The sequence below is a fragment of the Musa acuminata genome, chromosome BXJ1-9, assembly GCF_036884655.1.
Source record: "Musa acuminata AAA Group cultivar baxijiao chromosome BXJ1-9, Cavendish_Baxijiao_AAA, whole genome shotgun sequence".
NCBI lineage: Eukaryota > Viridiplantae > Streptophyta > Magnoliopsida > Zingiberales > Musaceae > Musa > Musa acuminata.
Genome location: NC_088335.1, coordinates 45,185,108 through 45,197,910, shown reverse-complemented (window position 1 = coordinate 45,197,910; position 12,803 = coordinate 45,185,108). Strand labels below are relative to the sequence as shown.

Sequence of the window (12,803 nt, the reverse complement as noted above, 5' to 3'; positions counted from 1 at the left end):
AGATTGGATTTCGTTTTTGCTGATTTTGGCATTTACTCATTTGACTTCCTTGTTTGGGTTGCAGATGATGATGAAGACTAGTGATCTGATTGTTGTATTGTATGCAGTGTTTCATCTGCAACTTGGGGGTTATAATGTCTTCAATTTCATGATATGTCTCAACCATGTTTGAGTTTACTCCACAGTCTTGAAGGGTGTTGTTTGTATCAAGGTTCAGTTTTGCAGAAGGCATTGTGAGGTAATCCAATACATAACCAAGTTGGAAGTTTCATATTTCTCATATCAAGTTTCACTAGTTGTCAGCAGTGTGAGAAACTCTGTTCCATTCTTCTCTCAGTTTTGTTATATCTGCTCACACGTTTTTCTTTCCATCTTCAATTACTTCTTGTGTAGTGGGGAGACTATTTCTTCCAACAACTGTCTCTGTTCTCTTTACTTATATGGACACAAAAGCCTATATTTTAACTTCATCTATCTGTAGCAGTGGTTGTGTAGGGTTGTGAAATGAGTTGAATGAGATTATGTGTAACACTTCGATTTAGTTGATGTAAATAATTTATAAATGTATTAATTTTTATTTTAATTTAAATATATTAAATTAATAAATAAACCATATGGATAGCAGCTTTGTAATTTGATATAATATAAGAATTATCGATAAACATAATAAATATGTAAATTACTTTTTGTATTAAAGGAACATTATTTTTTCGGTGTAATTTTAGCTTATCGCCTATGCAATTGTTGCCTATACCAAATTTATCACGTGACCTGATCCCACCGTAACCCAAATCCATTTCCAATCTAATGTTGCCAATCTCATCACTTCCCTTCTCCCACCGTTCTGCAAACCCAGTCGACCCTTCCTCCTCCTCCAGCAGCTTTCCCCTGACACAAGAAGGGAGGAGGAGGAGGAGAGGAGTCCAAAACAACAACAAGAATAGCGTGAGAATGGGCATTAGTAGCAATAGCAGCAGCAATTGGCAGTGGCAGCGGGCGCTGGGGCAGCTGTTCAACCGGGAGGGGGCGGCGTCCCTCCTGAGCGTGGCGGCGTCGGAGCCCCGCCTCGCCCTCCCACATCTTTCTGTTCCCGACATCCGTTGGGTCGACTGGCCCGCCCTCCACCGCCTCGGCTTCCGTGGCGTCGTCTTCGACAAGGACAACACACTCACAGCCCCTTACTCCCTCTCCCTCTGGCCCCCCCTCGACCCCTCCTTCCGCCTCTGCCGCTCCACCTTCCCCGCCGGCTCCATCGCCATCTTCAGCAACTCCGCCGGTGCCCGCATCTCCCTCCTCCCTTCTCTTTTTGTCCTTCTCTTTGCTGCAATTCATGTTGCTTGACTTATTTAGGGCTGCGCAGGTCTAAAACAGTTTGATCCAGATGGCGAGGAGGCAAAAGCTCTGGAGAAGTCGATTGGCGGGATTCATGTTATCAGGCATGGCAAGTACTTCATAGTTCATACATCTTGTTGTCTTCCTGTTTGATTGATGCAGCCTGGTGATGTCCATTTTGTTCTTCCACAATTTGGCATTTGAATATGGTTGTTTTATACTGTTTTATTGCTGTCAGTATGCAAAGATGGTTGAAATTTCGGGTTGCATTGAATTCTGGACATAATGTTTACTCTCAAAATCTAGTTTTAGTTTGTGAGTGCATAGTTTCTTTAATTGGTTTAGTGCTGAATTGATGAAGTTTAGCTGTTTGACGAGAGGTATTATGTTGCTCATCTAGTCATGTCCATGGGCTCTAGAAAGATCCTTCTGATTTATGTATTCTCTGCATAACAGGCATGTCATTTTCTTCTTGTCTTGAAAGTTTACCATCTTGCCATCATGATACATGCATTTGAATCCCATAACAATCCTGTTTTATCCTTTTAGTCCTGAAGGAAGGGCAGTCATGGAGGATAGAAGAATGGTTATTACATCAGCTTGTTGCTTATATGCTAAATTAACTATGGATCATAGGAACTTCATGGATGGTGATTAAGGTCATTAGTTGGCAATGTTGAGAAAGGAGACAGTGAAAGTTTTTGTGATAATCTATCAAGTTAAACTTTTCGTTTACATGACCGAGGGAACTAGATTATTATATATAATTATGCTGTCTTAATAAATAATGCAATGATTTCATCTTACATGAGAAACCTTTTTTTATCTCTCATGTAGAACAACAGTGCAATAAATGATAAACCTGAGTCAACCATGCCCTTTTGTCTCTTCTTACTGTGGCCTCTTCAGTTGAAACCCACAAGCCATGCTAGATGCATGTCCATGTGTCCACAACACTTTATTAAAATTTGAACAATATAAAAATTTTAAAAGTGGTATATTCCAATATCAAACAATATAGTGATATTAAAAGTGGTCTTTTCTGATATATTTCCAATATTTTTGCACTCTCATGACATTACAAATTAAGTAGCAATGTTCTCTAACTATTTTTCTCCAAAAAATTTAAAAGTGGTATATTCCAATATCAAACAATATAGTGATATTAAAAGTGGTCTTTTCTGATTTTAAGACATTTCCAATGTTTTTGCACTCTTAAAAGTGGTATATTCCAATATCAAACAATATAATGATATTAAAAGTGGTCTTTTCTGATTTTAAGACATATATTTCCAATATTTTTGTACTCTCATGACATCACAACTTAAGTAGCAATGTTCTCTAACTATTTTTCTCCTACGTTTTCCTAAATCTTCATTTTGTCTCAACGGAACCATATTACTAGGATATGCATATTTATTCGTTTCTCCTGTTGATGTCCCCATAACATTGGTTTAGAGGACTCATATTACTAAAGGATAAGGTCCACAAAAATGTAATTAATGACTTAAAGTATTGTAGGTAGATACAGAACTTTGTTAAGCAGCTTAGTAGGTCCTTCCCCAATTTATTTAATATAGAGGATAACTACATTCTAAATAAATGTCATGTTTGTAGTTCATTATGCTTAAATTCAACGATATTTCTCCTTGTAGAAAAAAATACATCCTTTTTGAAAATAATCAAATTTATTTTGTTTTGTGGATGATACAACAAATAAAAGCAAGTTTGTATGCTTATAATGTATTGTGGCTTGCACTGATGATGCTTAAGGAAAATTCATTGGTTGATGTCATCATTTTTTATCAAAGAAATGGGATCATTTAATCAGTGATTGAAAAAGGCGCTCGGGCGCTCGCCTAGGCGCTCAGGCAAGGCGAGGCGAGGCCCGAGCGCCTCGCTAATGTCCCAGGCAGCGCGCTTCAAACAAGCGCCGCCTAGGGGCTCGCCCAAACCCAGGCGCTGGGCGCTTCGGGTGAGCGCCTGGGTAAACCAAGTGACCGAACCAGGATTTTAGGTCTGGTTCGGTCCTGGTTCGGTTGTTAGTTGGTTCAATCGAACCAACTAAACCGATATAACCCTTACCTAACCCTAACCCTTACCCAACCCTAACCTGCTGCTGCTGTCGCTCCCGATCCTGATCTCGCTGCTCATCGCTCTTGCTCCCGCTGCTCGTCGTTGTCGCTGCTCGCGCCTCCCGCGAGCCCTCCCGTTGCTCGCGACTCTCGCGAGCCCTCCCGTTGCTCGCGCCTCCCGCGAGCCCTACCGCGAGCCCTACCGCGAGCCTTCCCGCTGCTCGCGCCTCCCGCAAGCCCTCCCGTTGCTCGCGCCTCCCGCGAGCCCTCCCGTTGCTCGTGCCTCCTGCGAGCCCTCCTGCTGCTCACGCCTCCCGCTCCCTTTCCCTTTCCCGCTGCCGCTGCCGCCGCTGCTTAATTTAATGTGACATTGTGATTTTGTATCTTAGATTTTCTTAATTTAATAGCATATTTTTATTTAAATTTTTAAATAATTATATTTATTAATTATATTATATATTTTTATATTTTAGCGCCTTGCTTCGCTCGGGCGAGCGCCTAACGCCTCGGGTGTTTTTGGATCTTGGTGCCTTTTGGCGCCTAGCGCTTTTTAAATCACTGCATTTAATTGTAAGAAAATATTCTGTTGTGATTTCATACAAATTGGTGTGCAGACGTGAAATTGAAAGTAATGTTTGAGGTTCCAATCTAGAATATGGATGAAAGAACAAACCCTGATGTAATTAAGATCCAATATACGGTCCCCTAGGTGGGATGTAATGTTTATGACCTATAAGCAGTCTACTTCACGAGCCCTGTCATCGACTGTAATCGCTTTAGTTTTAACAAAATGGGTTACTAGCTGTCAATTATCTCAACTTCTCAACCTCCTTTCTTTAGGTTTGGGAAAGTCTTCACTAATAATGTGGGGTTTGGCACCCTGAAGGAGTTTAATTTTCAGTTGCATTCCACCATTTAGATCCTTATTTTTCTTGAAAATCAAATGTGCCTTGGCATTTATGCATTGTTTCATACACATTTCTTTCTCTATTTTTCTCAACTAATGATGCTAATATTCTCTCTACAAAACTTCTTGTTGTATACTATTGTATGTTCCGCTACAACCATTTTTCCAATTTTTTTCCTCAATATATCATGTTACATTTTGTCTTCTGGTAGAAGCAGTAAGCTTTTATGTAGTATAAGACTATAAAGTGTAAACATTACCATATGATGCTAATTTTGTACTGTTTTCATGTTTCTTTTTTCTATAAAGAACATGATGCTATATTTAAGCCAATGTGGAGAATGAATTTTTAAATGAGTTTCTGATACTTGTAGAGGTAAAGAAGCCAGCTGGAACAGCTGAAGACATAGAAAGATACTTTGGTTGTCCAGCCTCACTTCTTGTCATGGTAGGGATCTTTATCTCCTCCAATCCTATTATCTTTTGACCTCTTTAACACACACACATATATATATTGGAATAAGTGTTGTATATGTTTCTATTCTTTACCAGGTGGGAGATCGAATTTTTACCGACATTGTCTATGGCAACAAACATGGTTTTCTAACTATATTAACAGAGCCATTATGCCTTTCTGAAGAACCTTTTATTGTCAAGCAGGTTCGCTCCACTAGACTTTTTTTTTATCAAGATTAGGGTTAAGAAAAGTAGTTTATGATGAGGAATTTATTGTTTTACTTCTTGTATTATATATACTTGCTGCTGTAACTTTAACTGTAGCTGTTAGATGCTCAAATATTAATCTTCCAACAAATTTCTTTAAGCCTTTATCTAATATAAACACAAATTGATCCCCATGTAAGCTAAAATTATGAAAATGTATAATTGGGTTGGGCCATATGAATCTTTTCTGAGAGTGAGCTTTGTTGAGGATATATCACTGGTCAAACAATGGCCCAATTAGGTTTCTGAAGAAGTTTCATAAATTTCTTTTGCAAGTCCGGTGTTGTTAGACTTCTAAAACCCTTGTTTATCTTTTTTTTTTTTTTTTCCAAAATTGAGTTGCTTTCTGCACATACCCATTGATTGTTGTATCTTCTAACCATTTATCAGGTCAGGAAACTCGAATGTCTTCTGGTCAATTCCGATGTAACTGTTATATGCTCAAATATTAATCTCCCAACAAATTTCTTTAAGCCTTTATCAAATATAAACACAGATTGATCCCCATGCAAGCTAAAATTATGAAAATGTATAATTGGGTTGGGCCATATGAATCTTTTCTGCAAGTGAGCTTTGTTGAGGATACATCACTAGTCAAACAAGCCCCCAATTAGGTTTCTGATGAAGTTTCATAAATTTCTTTTGCAAGTCCGGTGTTGTTAGACTTCTAAAACCCTTGTTTATCTTTTTTTTTTTTCCAAAATTGAGTTGCTTTCTTCACATACCCATTGATTGTTGTATCTTCTAACCATTTATCAGGTCAGGAAACTCGAGCGTCTTCTGGTCAATTCCTGGCACCAGAAAGGTTTCGACCCCCCCAAACATGCTCTTCTTGCAGAAGCTAAGCAGTGTATAAAAGCTCCATCCTCTTAAATCGTTGATTTGCAACCTTCCTTTCTGCTCAGCCCTGTTCTAAATGCTCTGGTAATCATTCAGATGTAATTTATGCTTAAAATTTCATCCATTGCAGCAATTCTCATATACAGTGATAGCATTAGAAATAAGCAGGCGATAACACCTTCGTTGATATGCATGCTTTAACCTCCATGTCCAACCAAGTCAGATGCATGTCCTGCATTTTGATCGGACGCATATGCTGTAGGAGCATCTTGATCAGGTGGGCTACGCATGGGCTTTATGAGTATTCTAGTAATTTCGAGATTCTTCTGTGCTAGAATATTAGTGCGACATTTAACAGGAATTTGATGACGAACAATTCTATACTCTGGCTCATACATCACAGCATTAAAACAGAACACCTCTCTCACTCTCTCTGTTTATATATATAGAACGTTTGATTATCGTGTCCTTACTGCACTGTCAACCTTATATCTATATCCTTTCACGAGACACGACAGATGTCGTTTCACGAGGACTGAAACGATCATAGCAATAATATATTACAATTTGGGTCCTTTAAGGTAGCGGACACCCACATGAAGCTAAGTAAATGTCATAGTTATCAGAATTGGAAACCTGACCATTAACTGGTCAGTTTCAATTATCGGACTGGATATGTTAAAAACTCGGAATGAATCAATTGATTTGATCGGTTCTTTCCATAACCCACATAAAACGAATTAGTATATATAAAATCAATCTGGTTTTGTAATATAACAAAATATTATTTAAATATCTTTAACATAATTTTTTTATGTAATCATCACTCATGTTTATGTTTATAATATTGATTCATATTAATTTTTATATTTTTATATTTTTTTTATTATTTATAATTTTTAAATTATCTTATATATTATAAAAATATTTTTAAATTAAGTGACATCATCATAAAATACTTACGAGTATTGCATTCAAACAGAACTTCTAAGTTAAAGAGGAAAAAAAAAATGAGTGATTTAAGTGATGTTCATATCGGTGCAATAAATAGTCTTCTTTGAATCCAATTAATACTCGCTGTATCGGATCCATTTGGAGCGTCCTTGTCCCGAGTCCGAATGTAACCTCACGAATCCGACCCGTTACCATTCTCAGCTTGCCCTAGATAGATAGAGCAGCCCCTTTCCCCTATATATAAAGCCACAGGAGGCGATCGAGTGTATCAGTTTGCTCCGCCGTTGCTCGCGTCTTTTCCTCTCTCATCTCTAGCGCCGTCGGCCTCCTCTCCCTTCTCTGTGAGCGCTCTTCACTTGCTTTCCAGTTTGTTCTTTCTTCTTCTTAGATCCGTTGTTCTTTTTCGGTTTGCTTTTTGTTCCGCTGTTGTTATTTTGATTTCATTTTCTTGGTCCTGTGCCGTGTTTAGATCCGGGAATTGAGGCGGTCGCGGATCGCAAGACTCGATGGCGCTGGTGAGTTCCCGTTAGATCTCTTTAATTGTTTCTTCGCCTGAGATTTAGGGTTTTAGGAGTTCCATTGCGTAGTCTATCGCGAAATGTTATTTGCTGTTCGGTTTGCAGATCTGTTTCCGTCTTTGCAGTTGCTCCATCTAAGATTACGTTAATGTTTGCATAAGTTGTCCTCTCTCTTCCTGATTTGTCCATTTCATCACGTTGATTCTATTGTGCCTCTCTTACGATATAGTTCCTGTGTCTTGCTATCAGAATTCGTTATGCTATGTCGTAGCAGATTTATTTTGATATTGGTTCGTACTTCGAATAGTCATAATCTAAAATACGTGCATCAAATGGATCCGTATGTCAAGAGAGCGTAACAGTTACCCGATCATAAGTACCAGCAACTTTCTACTTGGTTCAAAAGAAAAAAAGAAGGCTTTTCACTGTGGAGCTTTTTACTCCATCACAAATGATCTGCAGGAACTGTACGATCAACATTCTCCTGCCCTTCCACCATGCAAAGGCCATCCTAATTATACTGCCCAATACAAATATGATCCCGATTTTATACCTGTTAATTTCAGAAGAAAATATCAACTCCTAATGATTTTTCCTCTAGCTTTTGTAACCCCCTAAGGTGTGCTAATGTTTGGCATTTACAGCATTTTATTGAGTAAACAATTCGTGGACTTAGATGGTAATAGATAGTTATCTGACCTCTTAGATGTTTGGCTTAGTAATAGTACATTTACTTGAGTTGTTGGTGTTTAGGGGGTGACTTCCACTATCTTCGACCAAAGGTATTCTGTTTGTGTTAACAGGTTGCAGTGGACTGAGAAAAAGATTGTGAAACTGAGAACTCAGTGCTTGGGTGGTTAAAATTGGATTAGGAACTGCTTTAGGGTTGCTAGTCTATTTGGTAGGTCATGTCATAAAACTGATCCTAATTGGTGATAGTACCTTCAGTTTGTTGTTGGGAATCATGAAAAAGGTTTTCAGAATTCACACATTTGAAAATGTCACTGTTCCAAAGAATTAAAGGTGGTGTGGTTTCCTTGCCTTGTTAAGCTCCGACCAGCTTATGGATTGCTGCTAGTCATGCGCTATATGTGTGTGTTGGTCTGTCCTAGTCCCAGGTCCGTGTTGGTCTGGCCTAGTCCCAGGTCCTTGAAGTTGGCTTCAAGACCCTCCTTTATGTTGGATATGTGTGTTAGGGATGCCAGATTTATATGTGATCAACTTTTTCTTTTTTTTTTGGCTGGCTATGGGCTTGCAATTCTTCTAATATTCTTTGATGAAGTTGGATTATTCTGTCACCTGTTCATATCTTAATGCTCGTCTTGCTGAATTGATTACCTGAGTGTTGAACATATTCTCAAATGTTGAATTTTATTGGTAGGCAATTCATAAGCAATGGTAACCGTGCATGCTGAATTGCAATACAATATCATATTCATTTAAACATACCAAGTTACATTATTTTAATATGTTACTGATTGATGTTAACTACCATTCTATTGTTAAATATGTTAATTAGAATTCCATAATGATGATGGCAAAGTGTCTACATCTTGAGTTTTTGTAGATTGACCATATGGCCTTGGAGCCTGCATAATCCAGTAAACTTTTGTTATGTTTTTAGCGAAAGCTGTTTGGAGAAAATGCTTCTTAATAACTCTGATCTAGTTGATGTTCTTTATATTGCTTGATGTTCCTATGTGAAATCTCCAATTTGAAAGTAAATTGCACCAACTAATAGAAATATATTGTTGTACTTGGCGTCTTTGCTTCAGAATTTGGATCCTTTTAGTTTTTACTTTCTATTGTAACAACTGATTGAAATATATTTAACATTATCATATAATTTTATCATATCATGTGATCTTACTATGTATACTTCCTGTGTTTTGTCATAAAAATTCTGTACTCGAGAATATATTCGCACACTGATGCTTTGATCCTCTTGGATCATTCATCTTGTTTGGTGACTATAAATTTTTGGTTTTACTTTGACATCCTACTAATTTCTGAGATTTATTTTGCTCAGGTTTTGCATGCTGGTGATACAAATAAGAATGGGTTCAAGGCACTTATTGCTGCAGAGTACAGTGGTATCCAAGTTGAGTTGGTGAAGAACTTTGTAATGGGTGTGTCAAATAAAACTCCAGAGTTTCTTAAGATGAACCCTATAGGGAAGGTAAGCTAATTTTCTGGACATGAATATGTATTTTGTGTTCATATCCAAGTATAAGCTTATTTGTAAGCTGCATATTTCTTGTTATGAGTTCAGGTGCCTGTATTGGAGACGCCTGATGGTCCCGTTTTCGAGAGCAATGCTATAGCACGTTATGGTATGAAATAATTATTTAAATTTCACTTTTGAAAATAAGAGCATGCTTGTTTAACATATTAGTCCATATGATATTTGATGTTTACAATATTAAACTATCAGTTCATAATTGTATATAATGCCTGTAACGCCACATGTAGCTCATATCTAAGGCTCATCTAGATTAGCAATTATGCAATTAAAATAACAATGGTGATGAAATTAGTAAGATGTTTTGCTTTTCATCCTCATGAATTTTAGTTTTCTCCTGTTTTTTTGTGAATTTTGGCACATAATCACACATCCAATATTTTGAAGACCAAGTGATAGCTCCTCAAACCTTTTTCAAAATTATGTAAAATATGGAAAGAAAAAGATAAAATTCTATAAAAATAAGAATTAAGTGTGAGGGATCAGAAGACTGATAATGTGGACTGGAATTTAGATATCTACAAAAGAATTAAAAGAATAATTTAATTTTGTTTTGTACCTGGAGGGAGAGATTTTTAAGGGGGGGGATGTTGATAAAATTTTGTAAATGTTATATACTATGATATCTATGCTTTTTTCTAACAGAGTACTCTAAAACAGTGCCTTATTCTTTATGAATAATGGATTGTGTGTACATAATTTGAGATTTCAGAGACTGATTTGTATATAAAGAGTTGTATAAATTACAAAGATTTGAGGATCAATATGAAAATCACTTTTTATGATGTGATGCATACTTATAGCTCTTTGTACTCGTCTCAGTAACTCGCTTGAAGGCTGATAATCCTCTTTATGGCTGTTCACTCATCGAATATGTAAGTTATCTGCTGTATTTGGATTGTCCAGTTGACACAACAGTTTAATTAATTTTTATGTTCATTCATGTGGTTACCAGGCTCACATTGAACAATGGATTGACTATGCATCCATGGAAATTGATGCAAATCTTGCACGATGGCTTTATCCACGACTTGGATATATGCCTTACCTTGCTGTTGTAAGTATAATAATTATATTGCCACTGTATCAGTTGTGGCTTGTGCTCTGGGCTGAAAAAAATTATATTTATGTAGGCTGAGGAAGCAGCAATATCTAGTTTGAAGAGGGCACTTGGTGCTTTGAACACTCATCTTGCCTCAAGCACATACCTTGTTGGCCATTCTGTTACTTTAGCAGATATTGTCATGACATGCAACTTATACCTTGGATTCAGTATGATCCTGGTCAAGAGTTTTACATCAGAATTCCCTCATGTTGAAAGGTACTTTTGGACTATGGTTAATCAACCAAATTTCCATAAAGTGGTAGGCGAGGTTAAACAGGTCGACTCAGTTCCACCTGTTCCATCACAAAAGAAGCCTGTTCAACCTAAAGAGCCAGCTAAACCAAAGGAAGTTAAGAAAGAACCTACGAAGGAGCCTGCAAAACCCAAAGTTCAGGAGGTTCTGGAAGAGGAGGAGGAGGCTCCCAAACCCAAGCCAAAGAATCCTCTAGACCTACTTCCACCTAGTAAGATGATATTGGATGAGTGGAAGAGGCTTTATTCCAATACGAAAACCAACTTCCGAGAGGTTGCCATCAAAGGTATCCCTTTCAGCTTTTGTTGCAGATTTTTATTTTCCTTGCGAGATATTATTGTGGTGGTTAAATATTCTGTAGCTTCTTTTGTTTTTGTATGGTCTACTGAAGTGATAAGTCACAGTTCATTTATTCCTCTGGTAGAAGGCAGCAATATCAGCTAACTTTTTTTCATTCTCAAACCAACACAATAAAATATTTGATACATTTGTTTCTTTACTAGTCTGTTGTATTGTACATTCTACTTTAGATGTTCTTGAGCAATATTTGGTGCATTGCCTTTTTCTTTTCAAAAATAAGGACTGTATATAACTTTAAAAACTTGTTAGAGAAATTTAACAGTGTGGGTCTTTGGTTGTATGGTGAGGTTGCTCCCTTGCAATCTAATTGACTAGAGTTTGAGTCATCACTAACATCCTCATTGGCAGGATTCTTGTTCTTTTAGAATGCTTGCAGAAATTGCTAATGGCATCCAAACACAACTGCTGACAATTTTTGCAAAGCTGGTTGCCCAGGTGCCAATCAAATTTACCTTTATAAACTTATCTATAACAATACCTCTTAGTGGAGCTGACTTGGGTGCATGAATGCTGATGTAACAACATAATGTGTTGGTTATCTGATAATTTGTAGTTGTGATTATATCATATTGTAACATCTGGAAAGAGATTTTCAAGTCAAAGTGCCTTAAATATTTGTAGAACCCAGGGCCTTTTTGCTGATTCTTTGATAGTTGCATGCATCAGTATTCTATTTTTATTCCATTTGTGAAGTTATGCTTTGCTATGTTTTACTTTGGTTTTTTTCTCTATTTGGCGTTGCAATCCAAGTAGTTTTACTGATTCCTTGTGTTGTGGATCATGACTTCAGGTTTCTGGGATATGTATGACCCTGAGGGTTACTCTCTGTGGTTCTGTGACTATAAATACAACGATGAGAACACTGTATCATTTGTGACCCTTAACAAGGTGAGTGGGTTCCTGCAGCGAATGGATTTGACTCGGAAATATGCTTTTGGAAAGATGCTCGTGATTGGCTCTGAACCACCATTCAAGGTGAAGGGTGTGTGGCTCTTCCGGGGACAGGAGATTCCAAAATTTGTGCTCGATGAGGTCTATGACATGGAACTATACGATTGGGCAAAGGTTGACATTTCTGATGAAGCACAGAAGGAGCGGGTGAATGCCATGATCGAGGACCAGGAGCCTTTTGAAGGTGAGGCCCTGTTGGATGCCAAGTGCTTCAAGTAAAACCATTGGAAGATGAACTGAACGAGAATATATAACCTGGACTTGATCTCTTCGAGCTGGAGGTGTTTACATTTGCTGCACTCTTAGTTAGTTACTGGTTTTCTGAGTCTTGTTAGTACCTTGATACGGAGATCTTATTTAAACAAGTGATTTGTAGGGTTCCTTTCGTGCTGGACCAAGAGTCAGTTAAATGTGCGATAAACTCTTTTCATTTGTGGTATCAATTTCTGTTGATTCAGATGGTCATTGTTTGGTAGCGCTATGTAGAGCCTTTTAATTATTAATTATTTCTAGGTGATGTTTGTGATATTTATAATGCTACAT

General features: G+C 37.5%; 2 protein-coding genes across 2 annotated transcripts; both read left to right on the top strand.

The window, feature by feature from the left end:
- The first annotated feature begins 728 nt into the window (after positions 1 to 728).
- Positions 729 to 6,064, top strand: LOC103998906 (phosphatidylglycerophosphate phosphatase 1, chloroplastic/mitochondrial). Its single transcript, XM_009420513.3, has 5 exons — positions 729 to 1,276; positions 1,361 to 1,441; positions 4,689 to 4,762; positions 4,867 to 4,974; positions 5,797 to 6,064. Exons 1-5 carry the CDS (start codon positions 808 to 810, stop codon positions 5,908 to 5,910), a joined length of 846 nt encoding a protein of 281 aa, XP_009418788.2. The 5' UTR covers positions 729 to 807; the 3' UTR covers positions 5,911 to 6,064.
- A 997-nt stretch (positions 6,065 to 7,061) lies between these two features.
- Positions 7,062 to 12,788, top strand: LOC135593760 (elongation factor 1-gamma 2). Its single transcript, XM_065084019.1, has 8 exons — positions 7,062 to 7,172; positions 7,301 to 7,346; positions 9,379 to 9,528; positions 9,622 to 9,682; positions 10,414 to 10,466; positions 10,547 to 10,648; positions 10,725 to 11,235; positions 12,100 to 12,788. Exons 2-8 carry the CDS (start codon positions 7,338 to 7,340, stop codon positions 12,477 to 12,479), a joined length of 1,266 nt encoding a protein of 421 aa, XP_064940091.1. The 5' UTR covers positions 7,062 to 7,172; positions 7,301 to 7,337; the 3' UTR covers positions 12,480 to 12,788.
- The last annotated feature ends 15 nt before the right edge of the window (positions 12,789 to 12,803 follow it).